A 21,687-nucleotide genomic window follows, 5' to 3' on the forward strand; every position below is an offset into this window, starting at 1 on the left:
ACAAAATAAAAACGAGCATGTTTCATTATTGCTTTTTCACCGCGAAACTTGTCGCGTCTAAAAAAACGGTCCATTCGAGAGCATTCCTACCCCTCACATCATAATCCGTGGGTCGCGGGGGTAAGAAAGCTATGCGCCACAGCGCCGCGGGATGTGTCAGAAATGTGCTCGAAAAGGGGCCCAAAATCATCCAGTTCGAAGCCCGAGCCGTCATTTTCGAGCAACCGTTCGAGCAGTTTCGAAAACGGACCGTACACGCCTTTATAGTGTGCGTGCAGTGGCGTGCGGGAGCGAGATCGATGCATAGCGCACCGCTGAATGTGTGACAGAACGCAACAGAACAGTACGCGCGCTGGACGTATCGGTGTGTGTGTTGTGTGTGCGTGCGTACGCGTCGGCAGAAAGGTATACGAACAGCGTCACCAGCGGTGAGTGTGTGCGTGTGTACGTTCCGAAAATTGTTCAAATCGAAGCACAAGCAACCAAGCAGCCAGAGAGAAGCGCAGACCAAGCGAAAAACGCGAACGCGGAGATTTCCTTTCGGTCGTTTCGGGCAAATTTGGACCGCTTTCCGTACGTTGACGGGCCGCAAAAGACGGTCCCGGATCGGCGTAACCATCGCGTGCATCGATTCGCTGTTAGTTTTAGCTTCCCCGGAGGTTTTTGAATGTAAGTAAAACATCCCCGAAAAAAACGGGACGGAATCTTTCCGTCGTCGTCGTCGTCGTTGTCGTCGTCGGCTTGGATCGATTATCCTCCTCCTCTCTAAGCTGGTGCTACTGCTGCTGCTGCTGAGGGCAACCGAGTAGACACCTTTTACCTCGACGTGTTTGTGTGCGTGCGTGCGTGCGTGTATGTGTGTGTGTGTGTGCTGTGTCCGTCGATGGCGGCGTTGTGTGCCCGTACCAAATGCTTTTCGCCTTGCCCGTGCCGTGCAGTGGAAGGAAATTCTGCAAAAATTGGCATGACGGCGTCAGCAGCAGCATCCGTGTGACCAGCAGCAGCAGCAGCACACTAAGCGGAAACAGTACGAAACACCCTCGGAACCTTTTTTGTGCACCCATCATCATCATCATCATCATCGTCGTTGCCGTCGTCGTCGTCGTCATCATCATCATCATCGCTTTGGTCGCGGTCGTCATTCGTACGGCAATATGGAGATGATGATGATGATCATGATGATGATGATGATGATGGTGATGTAGCCAAGCGGCGATGATACTGAGCTTCTGCATCGTGAAAGTGCGTCAGCCATAGTCGAGCGCAGCGGCCAGTGTAAATGTGGAGTGAAAAAAAAACAAAAAGAAAAAAAGAAAAGAAAGAGCAAAAGCCTAATCTGTTCACAAACGTTTCCCCACCTCTCGTTGCAGCTTGTACGGTCGAAGTCGGAAAAAATCCAAGTATTATTCCCAACAAAGAGAGAAAGACGCTCGGGTTTCCCTGCACGGTGCACAGGGGCATTGGTAGAGCGTTGGTTTAAACCGCGGTACGGAAGCCAAGACGGACACACCTGCCTGGGGAGAGGACAGCGACCACGGTGTGGCCACGACACGGTCCACACGGTAATGGCGTAAACCGGAGAAAAGTGGCCGTTTTTTTGTGATCGTGTTGTGTACCACGGACATTAAATGCTGGCCGCCGCCCCTCGCTCTCCTGTACTCCCCGGTACATGTGTGTATGTGTGTGTGTGTGTGTGTGTGTGTGCGTGTAAGCGCCTGGTGGTGCTGTGCGGCCTGCTTCGTCTTGGGGCACACGCGCACCGGAGATATATTTCCGTACAGATCACGGCAGGCTGCGACATTTTTCCTAGATTTTGTAGTGTGGTGTACCGTTCGTTCGGTTAGGAAGGGATTTTTTTTTTTGGTGGTATCGGGCCATCAATGTGCCCTGTGGTCACTTTTTGTGAGGCCAGTCCCCATTTCCGGCCCCCAAAAGTACTGTGCCTGTGTTTGTGTGTGTGAGAGTAAAACGTGACCAATGTGTGACGAGTCGTGTAGAGAAGGTGCTCAGTGCAAAGTGGTGTGTTTCTGCAAACTGAAACAATTTCCCTTCGAATGCTAGGTCGGAAAAGCGCAAAGAACGTGGACCCAACAGAAAGGTGAACGCAAGGAAGCAAGAAAGCAATCAAGAATAATCAAGCCGGGAAGCTGTTAATGACGAGGAACGATTCGGTGCGGGGTAGACAGGGTACGCACACACATACACACATACACATATACAAATGTTTGCATCGAAAGGAAACCGAAACCGGCTTACAGAGCAGCGTAGTGGTGGTGGTGCTGCTGCTGCTGCTGTGGATGTCGCCCCATTGACGTCGTGGGAAATGCTACCCCATCGTTCCATTTCACTTCCGTTGGGGTCTTAAGGTGTACTTTCCACACACGCCATGGCACGCACTAGCCTGCCGGAAGTGCCAGCGGACTGCTCGGATCTTATCTGCACTGAACCGGGGGAATTGAAATCGAAGCGAATTCCGCCAACAGGGTCTCCCAGCAGGTCGGCAGAGGGCCACAGCACGTCAAACAGATCGTGCCTTCTTCCCAGCTTGACGAGCCCACTGCAATTCGGATCCTTCCGTTCCCATATCGACAGCATCCATCACCATATCCGTGTCCAGCAAATGGTGGGACTAGAAGAGAGGCTCCCCCGTCGCGACGTGCGGCCTGTGTTTTACAGAGAGAGGTTAGTGGAACAAATTTTGATGTGTTTAATTCGTTATTAAGTTAATTTACCCCACCACATTGTTCGGCCTCCGAAGTGCAAACATCCAGTTTGTTGTTCTTTGTTGCCTCGATGGATGCCGTGCGATGGTGTGCAGTTCAGGGTCTGGCTTGGATGTGCAGCAAAACATGAGCACTGCGTCATCAAGTGAGAATGCAATAGGGGCAGCATCAATTTCGTTTGTTTTAGCGTTCATTTTTTCGAGCTTTCGATGTGACCACTTTCATGGAAATTGGTGGCATGATATTAATTACTTAACTATAGCGGTAGAGCGATGTAGAAGAGCAAGAAGGATGAGAAGTGAGCATTGAACCACAATGGTTATGGGACGAACCAATGTGTGCATCCTTTTGGAATACGCGAAGGTCTACAGAATACGGCATTTATGTTATCTTGGAAGTACTCCGTAACTTTTCACCTAAAAATGCATCCCATTTCCAACCGGATGAGCATGGTTGGCTCACACCCATCCAAGCAGTGAGCTGAACCACTAATGGAACACGGTGCACAGTTGCTAGCCGCCGCCTACTCTGCTCAAATCGTTTGGCTGCCATGGCCGCGATGATGTATGTTATGGTTTGGTTAACACTAGACCTTATATTTCATAAATTTATAATGTATTGCATTAAGTGGCGATGGCGCCAAAATTGTAATTAAGCTGTCTTGTTTTGTTTTTTCAAGCACAAATGTTCGTCATTTCTCCACGCCATTGTTATATACTCATTCTGCTGCAGGTTTCTATTCAATGTTGCCGAGATAGAGAGAGAGAGCGAATGTGTGTATAAAATTAATAAGTTATTTTTTGAAAATCAATTCAAACTTCCAGCCCAAAGTAAGATTAACGACTGTATGCATCTAGTAAAAAGAAGAAAAAAAGTAAAAAACTGCTTTTTTCCAGCATTAAGAGTGCATAACCAAAACATTGCTGCGGATTAAACTGTGGAGCGTGTAATTATGCAATCTGCAAAATCAAACGATGGTGTGTCATAGTAAATCCCTCAATCAGCCTTCCTGTGTGTTGCTCGATTCGGTTCGGTTCGGCATTGGTGGCCGGGTGAGTGCATAATGGAACCGGTTTCGCATCGAGGTTTATTTATAGCGGGCTATTAATGGAGTAATTGATTGTAGGTGGTGGTGGCGGCGGCGCTGCTGGTGTGTTGTCTTTAATGTTTACTTCCTTTCTTAACCCTCCGCCGCCACCCTCTGATTGGGGAGCACATTTCCAGCAGCAGCAGCAGCAGCAGCTGAATGCGTAACTGGTGGAGGGCAATTTCGTTTAACATTTTGGTTTTATTCCTATTAATATACAGGTTGTGAATACACAGCGTTTGTTGTGTGTCGGTTTTTTTAACAAAATTATCTAAATCTTCTTAATTATTTTGCAGCCTCCGTTGTTTACAAAACCACACTTACGTGTACGTGCACAGCGCCGCTCTTGTACACACGGTGCATTGGCACTTTGTTTTGACGATGAGATATGGGGGCTTGTGGCGGGGGGAGGGGATGTAGCGCATACCCATCCCCAGCATCGGAAGCACTTTTTTCCCGCCATTCTTTGAGCGGGACCGACGCTCGTTCGCACGTCAAAACCCCCATCCTCGTCATCCGATAAGAACGTTCCTGTTGCGTATTATTTGATGGATGAGAATGCTGGGCGGGGAAAGGGATATGAAATATCCGTACATTTCACAACACACGTAAAGAGAGAATGAGAGAGAGAGAGAGAGAGAAAGCGCATGGTATGTTGCATTTGCAATTCCGTTGGTGGAGACGGCTGGTTTGGTGATCGTTGGCGATAACCGGCTTCGAACCCCTGCTTTCGCGAGCAATAAATAACAACAATTGACATATGACACCCGTCGTCGTCATCGTCGTCGTACCTTATCAAACAACCCCAAACACACACATACACACATGCACACAAACGCAGCATGCATATTCGTTCTATCGCTGTTGTGCTGTGGCGGAGTTTGACGTTCAGTTCATCTCTGAGAACCGACCGGTAGTTCGGACTAATAAACCTCTTTTCGAAACACACACACACACATACACAGCAAAAGGTAGCGTATCGTATGGACGACGTCTGTCATGTTCCCCTCCCATGGGTGATGGGTGGTGGTGGGTGGAAAGGGACGCGATTGTTTATAACGCGATTGCTTACCGGTGTGTCGTACTCCGACCGCCGAGCCCTACACTTGAAACACACAAACACACACACAACAACCACAACTGTGTGTTGCGCTGTTGATGTTTTCATCGATAAAGAACTTGTGTGATATGGTTTTTGCGGGGGTGGGGGTGTGTCGGCTGTTTTTCCATTGTCGTCGTCGTGGCGGCGAAATTGGTGCGTCCAGTGTTTGGTGACCATTAGAATGTGTGTCATATCTTCCTTTGCCCACACAAGGAATGACACTGGTGGTCATTGGTATTGAGGACGGTTCGGTGTGTTTTGCGACTTCGCCCCCGCACATCTCCGGTTCTATATGATTGGATGCAAAGGAAAGTGAAAAGTGTTGCTCACAATTGCGGGAGGAAACTAAGCTTTGTCCCGCGTGCTGTACCCGTCAAGCCACGGAAAAACCATGGCCGGGGGACGCTCCGGAACAAAAAAAAAGGTGGTGGTGAATGGGTGGAGCCCTCCCTTTGGACTCCATTCAACATTGTGTAGCCCTACCACATCTTCCCTCCTTCTCCCCTTCCCGAAGTAGCGAGCTTAACGTCGGCACCCACGGCACAACGAAAGGGAAAATGTCGAGACGCTTTCTTGGTATTCTTGGCATTTTTTTTCTTCCTCTTTTCGTTGGTTCTTTCGCTCGCTTGCGCTTCTCGCACACTACATGCTTTACACCACGAGCCCTTTTTGGTTGCCGCCTTTGATGTTTACACCGTGGGGTGGCTGTGGTGGTGATGGGGGAGGGGGAGGAGGGGTTTTTTGTGCCATTCGCGTTACGATACGTGTGTGCGCCCTGTTTCAGCGTGCGGTTGTCCTTAAGGAACGAGGAATGTGGTGACATGTGGGGCACACACCACAAGCAAGCAAAAAAAAAAGAAGCCGCCAAGCAACGTCAAACAGACCACCATCACACACTTTGGTTTGGAACTGCCGGTAATGATGTGCTGCTTTTGCTGCTGGTGCTACCCGGCCGGCATGAAGTTCATTATGGTGTTGAGCCACAGCAGGTATGGGTTTGTGTTTGGGCAGGGTTTAGGACGATAAAGGTGTGTGTGTAGTTGTCCCACCATGTTTGTGCCAAAGTGTTTTCCCGAGAACTTGTAACCATGAGTGTTACTAACGAAATTTTATGGAAAAAATATTGCGGTTAAGAATCTTCTCATTTGCAGCACAGCCATAAATAGAGCAAACGACAATGTCCTTACACAATCACCGGCAATCATGGCCGCATCAACATCAAACCACCAGTCCCCCATCAAGACTTAATTGGGGCGAATGCAAAACAAAAGAAGGGCAAGCCGAACCAAGGGCAAGAAACAACAAACAAAACAAAAAAAAAACAACCCAAATCATCTCACAGCTAAAGATGAAAACAACGGCCACTACTCGGGGGATATTATACAATGCATATTGTATGAGAAAGAGAGAGAGAGAGAGAGAGAACGAAAAAGGGAATGTGTATCTTCGGGGAGGGGCCGCCACCACCGGCAAAGGGTTCGACTTTTCGGTGCGGGTTTGATCCCTTAGCTTCTTCTTTACCCAACGGACGCCACGTGGACTTGTCTGCTTCTTTGATTTCCCGTGGTTTCGTGCAGCAAAGGTTTGGAAGCGTCGCGTCGGCAGTGAGGTAGGTCCCGGTTTTGCCGAAGAGTCGTCCGAAACGAGCGAGAATACACATTATCAACACACCTCCTCCTACACGCGCGCTCCGCTCCGACGGCGTCCAGCATGGCAGCGTATTGAGATTCGGCGATTTGGGGCGAGCAAACGAGATGATGCCATGTGTGTGTGTGCCACTGCACAACGCAGCTATGCATGCAGTGTGTTTGCTCTTGCTTAAATGTTGTTAATGTTTTCCAAAGCATTTAGCACTTCAAACATCATTGCATTGTATTGTTTTATAACTATCTCTAACGATTGCAAACACTGATTGGCTTTGGAGCTGGGGGTGCGTTACAAAGATGTTACAAAACCAAAAGCTGTATTGCTCCAAACTGCTCCACACGCTACCGAGCAGACAACCGAAGCTGCAGAGTCTCCAAGAGCATCAGTAGCGCGCCGTTTTTCGCAGCAAATTAATAAAGCGGGCGCTTTTCCGTATCCCCAAACCACCCTTTTCCTTGCGCATCAATCTCGCGCGCGTGTATTTGAAAATCAATTTCAACTCATGCAACTCTCCCTCCTCTTCGCTCGCTCGAGCGCGCTGAGTCCGGTACGCTGTGTTTGGGGCTCCTTGCCGAGTCGTCCCTGAGGTTTACTCGAGCTCGGGTCGGGAGGGGTCGGGTGCCGTTTTCGAAAAGGGAAAAGTGCAACGGATCATATTGCGAAATGCAAAGTGTAATACACAGAGAGAGAGAGAATGAGCAAGAGACGACTGCTGCCTGCTCTTGTATAGCTGTGTTTGCCGGCGAGTTTTCGTTCGTTGCGTTTACGATCGATAATCAATCTTGCACATGGTTACCCTTTTCGCTCCAGACGACTTTCGGAAGGGGATATTCCCGATACACACGGGTTGGGGAGGATGGAAGTGAAGTGAAAAAAGGTTCTTCAATGCCCATCTCGAGCGCCTTGTATGGCGAAGCGCCCGCCCGTGATTAAGGAATGTAACGCGCGCGCCACGTTCGTTTCGCCAATCTTTCTCTCTCTCTCTCTCTCTCTCTCTCTTCTGCTTTGCCAGCAGTTTGAAGCATTGAGCAGCGGACAAGCGGACTGGTAGTGTAACTAAATATGCATCCAAGGATACAGCGTCGTGTCCCACCCGGCAGGATACACAATCACAGCAAGGCGGTGATGGGGCACGGTAACGAAACTGAAAGGATGGTCAATTTAGCTGATCGCGCGCTGGTCGAATCGGGTTTGGCGCGCACCTCGATGAATTGGAGAGCAATCTTCGCGCGCTCTGGGCTGCTGCTGCTGCTGGTAGCTCCACTAACAAGAAACAAGACATCCCTGGAATGAACGAGCTTACCTGCCGCCGCCACCGCCGCTGCTGTGCTACTCCTTCTGCCGCATCGGCTCGCTCGTTTGGGTTCGTTCGTAGATTGCGAGTGATTGTAATCTTTTTCTTTTTTTGTTTTTAGTTCAACTCCCCATGGGAAGGTTATTCCTGGAGCTGCAGCAAAAGCCCTCCAAAGACTCCCGGCGGTATAGCGGTCCGTACGTCCGTCAGAGTTGGCCGTGAAGGAGGAAGGCGCGCGATTTCAATCGTGTGGTGTGTTTGCGCGCGCGGTCTCTCTTTCGCTGCAGAAATCGCTGCAGAAGGTCAAAGCGCGCGAAGTCAGTTTTCGAGCTGATGCTCGAGTAAATCTTCCAGCAACCGCCGCCGCTGCGGCAGCATCATCATATCCTAACTGTGGGCCGGTCCTGGAAAAAAAGTGTAAGGGCGCGCGCAGAGCCAGAAACATCCAACCCATTTCCCCTCGCTTGTACGCGCGCTGCGGTGGCAATATTTCAAATTGTGCTGCCGAGCCTGCACCTTGATTAAATGGATGTGGAGGTCTTCACTACCTCCCCCCAATATACCACCGCTCCTTTCGATACGCAGCGCAAGTCCGGGATGTAGCAAAAGAGGCAAACGATTGGATAAACGAACGTAGTGGTTGTTCCTGCCCGGCCGGCCGGCCTGGTGCTGCTGTCCAGATTCTCGGCGGGCATTATTTTGTGCGAGGCTCTCTCTCTTATTCGTGGCTTCCATTCTTTGCCCCCGTTCGGTGCGAGGGATGAATGTTTAAAACGTTTGGGAAGGAGGGAATTGGAGCGAACAAGCGAGACTTTGAGCAGTAGTGGGACACAATCGGCTCCGGCGGTATAATGGTGGAGGCATGGGTAGGAAAATTCGACGTGACTAGCAATTAGCCATTTTTCACGGGTAATTTTTTAATACCCTAGACCAGCTCGCGGCCTACGGGAGGTTTTTTGTTTGTGTCTAGGATTTGGCAAATTAGGACAGGTTTTCTTTTCTGCTTCAAATAACAGTAAAGTAAATTTGATTATTTTTGACAGAAGATTAAGTAGTGGTACATGGGGAAGGAAATTTAGATTAAGATTCATTAAACTACCTAATTGTGAGCATTGTTGGTTGAAAATGGTCGCTCTGCTGCAGCACGCTGTATTTGTCGTGATGAACGCATAACGAAGAAGGCCTCAATGTACCTTTAATGGCGCACAATTCATATGCTACATCAGAATGCTACAGGATTACATCGATTTTATCGTTGAATTGAAACATTTCGTTAGCACTTCTCGGAACGTCTCCGCATCCGCAAGCCTACGCTTCTGAGCACAAATAAATGGCTGAACCATTTGCTGCCGGCGGGATGTGAAGCGTCCTTCTGGTTCCAGGTATATAGGAATTGCGTAACCTATCGTCCCCACGGAGGCAGTTCTTGTAACGTCTGGTGTTTGCCCTGTTTAAAGCGAACGGCGAAAATCAGCTGATCTGCCGATGCACCCGCACGGTTTTATGCCAAGTTTTACCGTTTGGGTCGTCTTCCCCATTGCAGCCTTGCTGCCTAATTGATACATTTTAAAGGCCACGCGTTGCTACTTGGCTCGGCGGGAGTTCCGTTTAAGCGTCCCCCAAGGGGGCGCTTTTGAGTTCCATAAATCAAACCGGGCTTTATTGGGAGGTCTGACTTAATGTGCCTTTTGTTGCCACATCTCTTCTTTGCCCACTCTCCTTCAACGCTTGAGGTTCCAGCAACGGAACCGTAATGTTGGGCCGCATTTTACTTCTTTTCTTGCTCACAGTGCATCTCTTCCACTAGCGAGTAGAATTTTAACTTACACCCACACCCACAGTAGCAAAATGGAGAATATGGTACGTGTGCTTTAAACACTGTTCAAAGTACATACCTTTTTGCTACTTCTTTTCGACTGTGCTACGTCGTCTTCAGGGCATTAAAACCATTCTTCCCGGATGATTAAAACATCCTGCCGCGGGCGCTTTCCTGTCGGCAGCGGTGGTTTTGCGAAGGTGTGGTAAATTATCGAAAATTAATAAACTGTGAAGGAGGAGGAGGAGTAGGAAAAAGGCGAGCATTTTCGCACCTTCCCATGGACCTGGATTTATGATTTTGCAAATTGTTTCAGACCATGCAAAGGAGCACAGCCGTGTGCAGGGCAGGCGGGCACCACAATTCATTCGCCGGCTGCACTTTACCACTTTGTCCGTGCACGAATGTGTCGGTGCGGTTCTCTGTGCAGTCTTGTTTTTTTGCTGCTGCTGTCATCCGTCATCGCGATCATAAAAAGATGTCCGGGCTGTGTCTTTGCTTTTGCGCCACGACCCGAGCGCCGCAAAAATGCCCGCTGCTTCCACAACGCAGTTTGAGTGTGGCGGCTTAAGGCGCTTTTTTTGCAATCCTCTGCTGCTGCTGCTGCTTGAAATTGCGAAGTCCGTTGCCGCGCGTTTACTTCTTCTCCGTTTCGCTGGAACCGTTAATGTCGTTTTTTACTGCTTCTCCCTTCGGCAGCGAGCGCGCTTGGTCGTGACGTAAGGCTCTCGCTGTTGTGTGGTGGCTCGCTGAAGAACACAGTGCTTCGTGGAAAGGACAAGTTATCAAGTCAGTCGGCTACACATTTGGGGACAACCGCATCAAAGTGCCAAGTGAAGCCCGAGAGTTGGTTGTGCTATTGTTCTGCGCCTCCTTCTGTGGTCGTCCAGTGGTCGTCGCTTGATAATGAGGTTCGCTGGCACGTCATTAACGTAAACTGTGTTGTTATTACCGGTACTGGGGCGCTGGTGGGAACGTCATTTTTATTGCATAATTACATCGGAGAGTCGCTTTGAAGAGGAGCCTCTCACGCTGCAAGTTCAAGATCAAGCGGAACTCTTGAGTATTTAATGGATTTTCGGAGTTGAACGTTGGAGTTGACAAACTCCTCGTTAATATTGGAACTTATGTCAGTCGTTAAGCGCACAGCAATTGCAATCACCAAGAATTGGAAAACTCTGAATATCTGCATATGTATCCGCATTAAGGAAATCTCTGTGAAATATCTTGCCTAGGAAATCAAGACCTCAACGAACAAACGAACACCCCATTCCGACGACCTCCAGCACGCTCTGGTCCTGGATGCAGAGATGTAGAGCGCACAGCAACGTCAGGGAGACTTCACAAAAAGGCCTGTTGCCTGCCCGGTGTATCGTAAAATGTCAAGCCGTTAAATTATCGTCATTGGAGGAAGGCTCCGCTTTAAAGGCCACGGCCCAACGCGGCTATCTCGCTCGCAGCAGTGCCAGATATTCGTGGCGAGGATTATTATTTGTTTTCGAGTTCTCAATTGGGGACCGCCCCCCCCCCCCCCCCCCCCCCCCCCGTCCGATATCCGGGCCGTGGCCTGGCCGTTGAGCTTGGAAGAAAAATTGAAATGCGTTCACATGATGCTGTGCGGAGTTGCGCGTTCTCTTTCTGAGGTTGACCGAGCGCTAGGAGGGAATCCGAGACACACAGAGAGCAGGCTCACACACTATCGTACTCGAGCGATCTCCTGCTTGAGACGAGAAGATGCAAGATCTTGGCCTTTTCTTGGCGCGCACGTTCGGTCATCTCAGCACAGATTAAGATTCCCCCCTCCCCCTGGGTATTGAAGGTAGGGTGATAGAGAGGAAGGGGAGGTTATCTTATTTTTTACCTCTCCGTTGAAGATGGATGCGATCTTCAACCGAAGTGGTGGCCCCATAGGTACTGCAGCAAGCCAGCCCCAAAGAAGGGGCCTTTTTTCATACAATTTTTTATTGTTGTTCCCTTGCTTTAGCGTTTACCCGCCAGGGGTCGCGTTTGGAGCGCGATCTCGTTCTTGAAGAATGTTTCTCGTGTTGGGAAAGATTGTGGTAAAACGGGAGAAGCATGGCTGTAGAGTCCCCTTGTGTATCCGTGTGTGTGCGCCCGAGTCCATGTGTTAGTCCCTTTTGGGGCTGTTGGGAGCCCCGGATGACTCTTTTTTTCTATGTGTCTTTCTCGCTTTTTCTCACTCTGTTCATTTCCTTTTCCCATTTATTTATTTCATCTCCCGTTTTGGGCCCAGCATTCGCAGGCCTCTTTGGGGCCTCGGGTCGGATCAGATCGGATCTTTCGATGTGTGTTGGCTTTTGGGTATGGAGCGCTGGTTGGATGGTTCAGCTGGCCTCTACACCTCTGCGCTTCATCTTCATTATCCCAGCTCTGTTCGCCCGCGTGGTGATGATGGAACCGAAGGCTAAGCCCACTCCCTACTCCACTCGCACCCAGAAGGTTTCAAAGGAGCGTTCAAAGATGATGGCAAAGTGGTGTTCTTCATGCCTCTTTCCTCGAGCAGAGCTGGTACCGCATGTGGGCTGCCTGGCGAGGCCTGCCCAACAACACAGCAAGAGGCACAGAAAACGCTCATTTCGATTGGGGATTGGTACGTGGTGTGGTGTAGTGTGTAGTACCCCCTTAGCACTCAGTCAGGTCCGAAGAGAACCGCAAAGAATGGGTGAAAAATATAGCCTGAGATTACTCTGGTGGTTGTGGCCGGTTGTTGTTGTTCGCTTGGTTGTTGTCGGTTTCTTGCTGTGGCGTCGCTGCTAAAGCTCCTCGTTCCGCTGAGAGTGTTGGAAAGAGAGGCAAAGCCAGAAAGCGAGACGAAGGTCCATTAAGTTGCGCGAGTTGTTAACCGGGCACAGCCCCCACCCATTCCCCCCACAGTTTCGTTCCGTCGGTGTTGTGTTTCGATCGAGAAAGCACATCGATGCTGTTGTGTGGGGTTCCTGTTTCATTTTGTGTTGGGTTTTTTTCTCTCTCTCTCGTTCCTTGCTGTTGTTGTTGGCCTTTTACACACCCTTCGCACGCTGTGCTGTTTTTGTTGCGCGTTCAGTTTCTATATGCATTATGTTTGTGTTCTTCTGCGGTTGCGTTCTTTTTCTTTCTCCCTTTCCTCCTTTCGTGGGGGGCTCTCCAACCGGACCGTTTGCTTGTGGTGGAGTTGTTGGCCCTGTGGATAGGATGGATAGATGGAACTACAAGAAACGGAAATCCCGTTCCCGCGCTCTCTTTCTCTCTCTCTCTCTCTCTCTCTCTCTCTCTCTCTCTCTTTCTCTTTCTCTCTCTTTCTCTTTCCGTTCGATCATTTCTAGCTGGCCGCACTCTCGAGTCGGGTGGGTGACGCTCGGGTCGCGGATACATATTTTTCTTCGCTTCGCGCGCTTGACAGAACGCCAAACGAGACAAGAAAATAAATACCACACTTGGGGCAACGGTTGTGACAGCAGCAATGGCACCGTGGGTCGGTTCAGCACAGATGGATGGACATATTTTTCGAGCGTAAAGCGTAAATCCTCCTTCATAATGTTATTCCGTCACAGTAACAAAATAAGATTGAGATGAAGCAGATTGCAATATTTCAAGCAAAGAAGATGAAAAATTGATACGGATTCTCTTATGCTTGAATGTGCAGGCCTTATGCCTTATGCCTTAACTCTCTCTTCTCTTCAGCTTTAGTTTTCAGTTATTATGGCCATGATAACTGCAACTGTAGCCATCTCGTGTCCATTTAACTGCACCAAGTCGGCACAAATGTCTGAGAATTATCATTCTCCGTGTATATTCAATTCAAACCTACTGGAATGAGGCCTTAAAGACCATGATCCTGAGCATTGAAATGGCAGTCAAGGCCTGCCTGTACCTCTGATAGGCTTGGATGTCAGCTGGACAGACAGAACTAGCTGGAATTAAAATGCATAATATTGACAAACATTAATTTTCAATAATTTTTTTGTCTTGAAATTAATGCCTCCTGTGTCAGCGTATAATTTTGAAGCTTTCCATCATTTTTGTTATGCTGGCAAAGTTTATTTTTGTCCTTCCGTGCTCACCGTTTGCGACCACCGTTTTGCAGCAAGAGCGGGAGCCAGAGCTCCGACGTTCATCAGGATGTGGTTGGTTCCAGCCGGCACCAGCAGCAGCAGCAGCAGCAGCGGGTCGTTCTTTTGCCAGCGAAGAGAAAAGAGACACAATTTGCCAACGTTTCCTCCCAAACCTGGCCTGAAGGGAGGGAGGGAAGAGTTTGGCGCAGGTTTGGCTGATTGTTGTTTCGAGCTTGCGGTCCAACCTCGAACCGTCCAACCAGCGGCAGAGTGCAATCGCTCGTTTATCTTCCAAGAGACACAGACACACCACCAAGAAGGCACACAACACGCTGCTGAGGCAAAATGGCTAAGTGCTCTTTTCTTGCGAGCTCTGGCTGGATTTTTTATTCTTATTTTCCTATCCTGTTCTTCGGTATCGTGGTTTCGCGTTTCGCATTGCACGTCAGCAGCAGCAGCACCGGCATGGTGGAACTGGCTACAACAAACTACAGGCTACAAGAGGGAGCGCTCATGGCTTGGGCCAGCAACAAAACAAAAAACTCAAACCGGCGCGTCGCGCTTGCAAAAAAATAAAGAAGAAGGCGGCGAGTGCCGTTGTCTTGAAGAAGCTGACCATCATCCATCGCTCGTACCGGAGAGCGCGTTCTGTCACGGTTTTTGGCCATGCTTGAAAGAAGAATGGTAGTGGTGGTTGATGATGATGATGATGCAGGGGCGACGATGCTGTGCGATGGTGAAGGTACACTGCACGGGGCCAGCCGAGTGGAACAAAGTCAACTTTTTTGAGTGGTCCAAAAAATGAGCAAAATATGAAAATCATTCCATTCTCCGGCGGCACACGGGAGAAGGATATATGTGGTGCACATCTGCTGCGCAAAATTATTCAAACGTGAAGCAAAGCAAATGAGACGATGACAGGCGCGAAGAGAACCCACCACGGACCGACCTGTGGTGTGCTGTGTGTGTTTGCGGTTCCCGCGCGAGTGCTCTGCCTACTTTGGCTTTGGCGGTAGAGTGTCTCTCTGTTTTTGCCTGCTGCTGCTGCTGCTTTTCGTGTTGTGCGTACTTCCCAAATTTTGCAGCCCGCCGTGCGATGGTGTGCTCTGCAGCCTTTCGAGAGGCAGCTTTGTTGGGGAAGGGCTGCCGGCTCGAGTTTTGAAGACGCCAAAACACACACGGCAAACGGGGTGAAGATGATGAGTTAGTGTGTGTGTGTGTGTGTGTGTGTGTGTGTGTGTGTGTGTGTGTGTGTGTGTGTGTGTGTGTGTGTGTGTGTGTGTGTGTGTGTGTGTGTGTGTGTGTGTGTGTGTGTGTGTTGTTGCTGTTGGTACTCTTCCTTATCCGGATGGTTTTGTGTATCTTGAAGCATGCCGGCATGCTGCAGCAACGGTCCCAAAAACCAACCACTCCTTGGCATCGCGCGCAAATGCTGTTCGAATACTTGTTGGCCACTTTGGTTCGAAACAACAAAACCCGCTGGAATTCACAAAGGGCAGCAAACGAAACAAAATCCCCTCGTCCCAATCCGCCCGTCCGTCCTGTTGCTTTTCGAAAGCGCGTTTCAATTTATATGCTCCGGTTCGCGGTTTCTCCTTGCCTGCCTTGCCTGCCTGCCCGACCAATCGACCATAGGTGGTGTGGTGGTGGTGGTGGTGGTCGGTTCCGCTTTTGGCCACGTTTTGGCGCATTTTTACAATCATTTCTTCGATGCGCTTTCTAGCGTTTTGTTTTTTTTTTCGCTCTTTCTCTTTCTACGTTGCAAGATGGTGATGGTGTGCTTGGTGGTGTTTTGAAGCTCCGATTACTTACCAACAGCCAGCCGGCCGGCTTGCCCAAACTGCGTTCAGTGCGTTTATTGTTGGTATTCCGCTTTTGCTTCTCATCCTCTCCGACGACGACCCGGCTTTTCGTGGTGGACACTTTGCGCTTGTGTGCTTACACGTGCACACGGTGGAAATAACCTTATTTCAAGTATCGCAATTAAGACATGTGTGCGTGTTAACTGTACCAAGCTCATCAAAAACATTGAACGGAAAGTAAGCATTAAGAAGATAGAATTGTTTCAATTTAAGCAGAACAATTATTTGCAAACAAAAAAAAACTTTCCCCCCCCGAAATGGTGCTCTGCCATGTGTGTAAAACCGCGTAAAAGGGCCGGCCTTGCACTAAAGTGTTAGAGTAGATGAGCATACAACAAAGTGCAAGTTATGCTTTATGTTTTTTTTCTCTTTACCATACTATTACTTCAGCCGCTAAACGGTGCCAGTTAGTGCTGGAAGAAAAGCACAAAATGTTTGCTGATAGGAGGGGGGGGGGGGTAAAAGTGGTAGTAGTGAATGCACTTTCAAAAACTCTCCATCAAAATAATGGCGAAGGACTACCGTGTCGGGGGAGACGATTGAGGTATCATTTTTTAAACGTCTTTTTTTAGTTTTTTGTCGCATTCGGTTACTCTTCAATTATTATTATTTTTTTTAACCGCAAGCTGTTACAACTTTACCCTCTTCTACTTGTGATGTTGCTTTTATTAGATGTTGGAAAAGGACAAAAAATAAAACAATTATGACAAAGATGCATTCCCAGCACGAAAGTGAAGAATATACGCAAGCGTTAAAAATAAATCAAACAATTTGTTTAATAAAAAATAAAGGACTTTCAATTCATATGGCTTACCCTGGAATATAGGAATATAATCGTATTTAAGCAAGAAGTGTTTTTACACATATTTGTCTACCCAGACTAACTCTCTTCTTATTATATTTCTCTTTTTTCTTTGCAGAACATTTTCGCTGAAACAACCCTCCCCCGACACCACCACCTACCGCCGCCTGACTGTCGCAAGATGTGCCACACTCCGATGCGCATAATACATTACTTTACACGGAAAAACAAAAAGATATCAATCAAAACAATCTCAATCCAGCGGTGTCATGGTTGTGTGTGCGATCGTGTGACAGTGACTGTGAATTTGATGCCGGTTCAAACACAAGTGCATTATTTGGATTGTTTTTTTTTTATGTGCTGCTTCTCGGGCTCGTTTTCCCACCCCTTATCTTTACAACAGTTTACCATTCATAGCAAACACAAGTGTGTGATCATGTGTGTGTGTGTGCTATTTTCTTCTTTTTGCAAGCGTTTGTCCCTGCACTTAGTGTCGCGGTTTTATGCATTTTTTTGCTTGTTTGTTTGAAGGTTTAAACCACCACCTGTTTGATGGATTATTGTGGTTGTGCACAGGGGGGGGGGGTCAAATTCGGTACCGAGGGGAAGGTGTAATGATGGTCACTAGGTGGCGGAAGACGGTGAAAACGACGCTATGTAGCGCTATAAACGCTCAGCACCGGGGTGTGTCCGTGACGTTTCATCATCAGCTTACCCGGCTGGGCAAGCGCTTTGTATGCGTGAGTGTGCGTTTCTAATCAAAGTTTGTTGTGTATCATTTGCAGGGAAAAAAAATGCATCCGAGCGATGGATGCTCCTCGTAAGCAAAAGTGTGGTCTCTAATCTGTGTATGCGCGCGCGCGCGTTTGTGTGTGTGCGTCTATAATTCGCGTGCGTGTGTGTGATAATGCTCGACGCCGCGTGTGTTTGTACGTCGTGTGTGCTACAGGAGAGGCAGCGTTAGAAGAAGTAGTAGTAGAAGAAGAAGCAGCAGTAATTGTCGCGTGAAAGTGTAAGTGTGTCGAAATATGTGCAAGTGTAGTGAGGAGAATGTAATTGAAAAAGTCGCATAATCGATGTAGTAGTGTGTGTGTGAATGTGTGTGGGAAAAAGTGATCAATTAAAGAAAAAAGAGAAAGAAAGGTTAAGTATTACTGGAAAATTGTTTCTCCCGCCAAGTGTGTGTGTGAGTGTGTGTGCGCGCGCGCACCAAATCCTCTCTCGTGAGTTGAATGCGCCTAGTGTGTATGTGCATTTATGCGCCGCTGTGTGGTGTGTGCACGCGTGTCCGCGTGTGTATGTGTGTGTCAGAGTTTAGTGTAATCGTGCGTGAGTGTGTGTAGCAGTAGTAATACCGATCCGTCTCTGTGTGTACGATTGTCATGAATATTGTGTCGCGCACAGTCGTCGCCACCATTGTTGTTTGCAAGTGAGAAAAACGTTGTTGAAGAGCCTAAGGCGGCGGGCAGTAGTGTAAGCAGGAGGAGGGGAAACAGGCGAAAAGTACGTCGCGCCTCTCCCCTTCCCCGCCCCGATCGCAATATGTTGGAATCGAACTCGCGCCGTGCGAGCAGAACAGTAGCGGCCGCCGAACAGCAGCAGCAGCACCACCGCTAAGTGGGTGGTGCCGCGTCGTTTCCCCGGAAACTCAAATACAAACTCACCCCTCCCCTCAGAACAACATAACAAAACAAATACTAAAGAGCCGAGCGCCAGCCGCCGGCTAGAAAAGGGAATTCCTACGGCCCCGAAGCGCCTACAGAAGGGGAGAGGAGGATCACAGCCGCCAGCAGAGATGGGCGATCCGAAGAACAAAAATTCAACGGCAGGTTCGGCCGGCGGAGCGGGTGGCGCATCGTCGACGGCGGCCGCCTCCGGCACGACCACCACGACCACGTCGTCGGCGGCCGGACCGGTCACAACGCCGCAGCAGCAGCAGCAGCACCATCAGCCGCCCTCGCATCATCCGCACGGGCCGCCGCATCCACATCACCACCAGCAGGGGCCGCCGCCACCGCCGCCGCACCATTCGCATGGACCGCCCCACCCGCTGCATATGCCACCCCATCCGCACCACCACCCGCACCACCATCCGGGCGGACCGCCGGGGACGGCCGGTGGGGAGCATCAGCAGCCGCCACCACCGCCGGGGCATGGGCCGCCACCTGCGCCCCACCACCCGTACGACCATCACCATCCCGGTGCGGGCGATGCCCCGAACGGCGGCGGGGGTGCATCCGGTGGCGGCAAGGATGACGGTCCGCCGCCACCGCCCCACCACGGGCACGGTGGGCCGCCGCCGCCGCCCATGGGCCACCATCATCATCAGATGCAGCATCACGGGTACGGGCAGCCGCCGCCGCCGCCCATGCAGCATCAGCAGCAGTACGCGCCCCGCTACCACCACCACCATCCGCACCATCCGCACGATCCGAACGTGCAGGGGCCACCGCCGCCGCCCCCGGGCGCCGGCGCCCCGGACCCGTACGCACACTATCACCATGCGCACCGCATGAGTGCGGCGGCGGCCGCCGCTGCAGCCGCAGCAGCCGCCGCCGCCTCGTCCGGGGGTGGCGGAGGAGCGCCCGGCAGTGCAGGGCCGGGCGGGTCCGGTACGCCGCCGCCCCCGCCGCAGCAGCAGCATCCGGGCGGGAAGCCGGCGGCCGCGGCGGCCGCCGCAACTGCAGCCGCCGCCGCAGCAGCAGCCGCCACCGGCAGTCCGATGCATGGGCGGCACGGTCGCTACATGTCTCAGCAGCCGACGGCAGCTGGTGCGGGCGGCGGTGCCGGCCAGCCACCGCCAGGCGGTGGAGCGGCTGCCGCCGGCCAGCCGCCCGGTGGACCGGCAGCTGCCGGCGGCCCGACGCCGACGCTCAACTCGCTGCTCCAGTCGCACCCGCCTCCGCCACCGGGCCATCCGGGGGCGCCGCACCATCGCTATCCGCCCGGCGGGTACGATCCGTCGGCCGGCTCGCCCCAGGGCCAGCAGCCGCCCGGTCCGGGTCAGCCGCCGGGTCCGCCGGGCGGTGGACCGCCGGGCCAGGGCCAGCCCGGTATGCACCCGTACCACGGGGGACATCAGCAGCAGGGCTGGGCACCGCCACCCCGACCCTATAGTCCGCACTCGCAGCCGTATAGGCCGCCGCCACCGGTAAGTGTTTTCCAGAACTTCCTGAAACCTCAAGTTGTAGTTGAATCCATGAACACATCACTAGTTGGGTTGACTAGTGTTGGGTAAATCTGATTCAGATTCATGAATCTGAATGAATCTTTGAATTGATTCAATGATTCTGAATCTCGGATGCCAAAATGCACGATTCTCCAAAGATTCATCTATCTCGAAAGACTCATGAATCTCTAAAAAATCATTAATTTCAAAAAAATCGTATATTTCAAAAGATTCACGAATTTCTAGGGATTCATCCATCTCCAAAGATTATTAGAGCTTGAGCTTCTTATTATTCTTCTCCTTGTCGTAGCATCCTATGTGGTCATGCCAGGTTATACTGGCTTGCGAGACTTCTTGGCAAGTACCACGCAGCCGGATAGTTTGTTTTGCTACGGGGGGGCGAGCCATGCGAGGCTTGAACCCACGACGGGGATGTTGTTAGGTGGAATCGCGCCAATAAAATATTTTTAAAATCATAAATCTTCAAAGATTCATGAAGATGTATGTATGAATGAAGACATGCCCATTGACATGAAGATGTATGAATTTTAATGAATTTATGAATCTTTCGAGATTCATGAATCCTTGCAGATATGTGAAACCTTGGAAACTTGTGAATTCTTGGAGATCCATGAATCTTTGAAAAGTCGATTCGAATCACTCATCGCTGAAGATTCATATTCATAACATGGTTATGGTTGGTGAAAAAGAACGAATGACCTTAGGAAGATTTAACGTAAACGCCCTCCTGTCTGCAAGTTGAAGGATCTTGTTTTGAAAAGATCTTACTTGATTGAATGAGATCGAAGAGACAGTATGGAACTATTACGTTGTATACGAACATCTGACAGTTGCTGTTGAAAAACTTGAATTCAAATGCAGATTAGAGAACATAACACCACGGAAGGGAGAGGGTCATATATGGGAATTGGGGAGGGTTTGCTGATGTGGGAAAAATGTTGCAAAAAGTGAAGTTATCGGAATAAGAGAGATTCCCAATTTGAGAGAGTTTACTGTGGGTTTTCAGAAGTGGGCACATCATGGAGCACTAGAACACATGGCATAATGTGGGAGTTGCAATCCGACGTGCGTGAGTCTTACCATTAAATGCGTTGAACGCTATTTTATTTACCAAATATGGAAAGCTAAGCGGGAGACGACGGTACGGTAGCGCATGAGATCTGAAAGTAGTGCCCAACTCTGGTGTGGAACAGTGTTTTGAAACTCTGCGCATACACTTACCGGCCATGATGGAGTGCTAAATCAGTGCTAAAAAGTGTGGGAAGAGAAACATTACCGGCATTTGATTCGATTCCAGTGTGGTGCGTCCTGTGTTCGTGCTGAGTGGTGCAGCAGTGTTTTTTACTTCTGCCAAACAACATCCAGCGTACTCCTCGCCCCTGGTTGTGGAGGGGGGATAACACACACATTGTGTCTCAAAATCGAACCAGATCTTCACACTTATCTGCTACTCGCTCCTCCTGCCGCGGCGTTGCTGCGCGACGTTGTTGTGTTTTTGTGCACAGTTTTTTTTTTTGTTTCTAAAAAGAATTGCCAAAAATAGTTCACCTCCTCCGGGGTTCGTTGGTGTGTTGTGTGGTTCTGCTGATGTGTCGTCGTCGTATCAAATCTCAACCCGAACTCCCCACCCCGGTGTATGTGTGTGACACTAAGACGTTACTCGTGCGGGCGGACTAACAACCAACACAACACGAAACACAATTTAGGTCCAAGAAGATGCTCGCGCCCCTCTCGCGATTAACGGGGAAAGGTTCGTGCAAAATGGGGTTTTATAAATAACTGCATCACCCCCACACCTTTTCGGTGGGTGGTCGTTGCTCAGAAGATGACGATGGTGGTGGTGGTAGTAGTAGTGGTTCTCCGTCGTGCCTGCTGCAAAACCGTCGATGACGCACGATTTAAATGTCACAGCTGTGTGTCTAGCCCCGTCCCGCCCCGATAAGGGATATGAGTGATATGAGACACATTTTTTTTTTGTTTCATTTTGTGACGTCACTAGTTCCCGTTCAGCGATGACCATTTGTAAAGCAGGTAAAAGGAGGGAGGGGGCACCGTTAATGGGTAAATGAGTTACGCCCCAGTCAGCTGCTGGGTACGGCGGCATCGCACGTG

General features: G+C 50.0%; 1 protein-coding gene across 17 annotated transcripts in view; it reads left to right on the forward strand.

The window, feature by feature from the left end:
* Nucleotides 1–329: 329 nt before the first annotated feature.
* The window catches only part of LOC121588414 (trithorax group protein osa), a 125,708-nt gene continuing 104,350 nt past the window's right edge, over nucleotides 330–21,687 (forward strand). For 10 of the 17 annotated variants that reach the window (XM_041906308.1, XM_041906306.1, XM_041906312.1 and 7 more), the window contains exon 1: nucleotides 17,171–19,536. In XM_041906308.1, coding sequence (XP_041762242.1) covers nucleotides 18,181–19,536 — 1,356 coding nt within the window. In that variant the 5' untranslated portion in view covers nucleotides 17,171–18,180. The other 7 variants (XM_041906297.1, XM_041906298.1, XM_041906299.1 and 4 more) reach the window with 7 other exon arrangements.

This window comes from Anopheles merus, chromosome 2R (genome assembly GCF_017562075.2).
Source record: "Anopheles merus strain MAF chromosome 2R, AmerM5.1, whole genome shotgun sequence".
Lineage (NCBI taxonomy): Eukaryota > Metazoa > Arthropoda > Insecta > Diptera > Culicidae > Anopheles > Anopheles merus.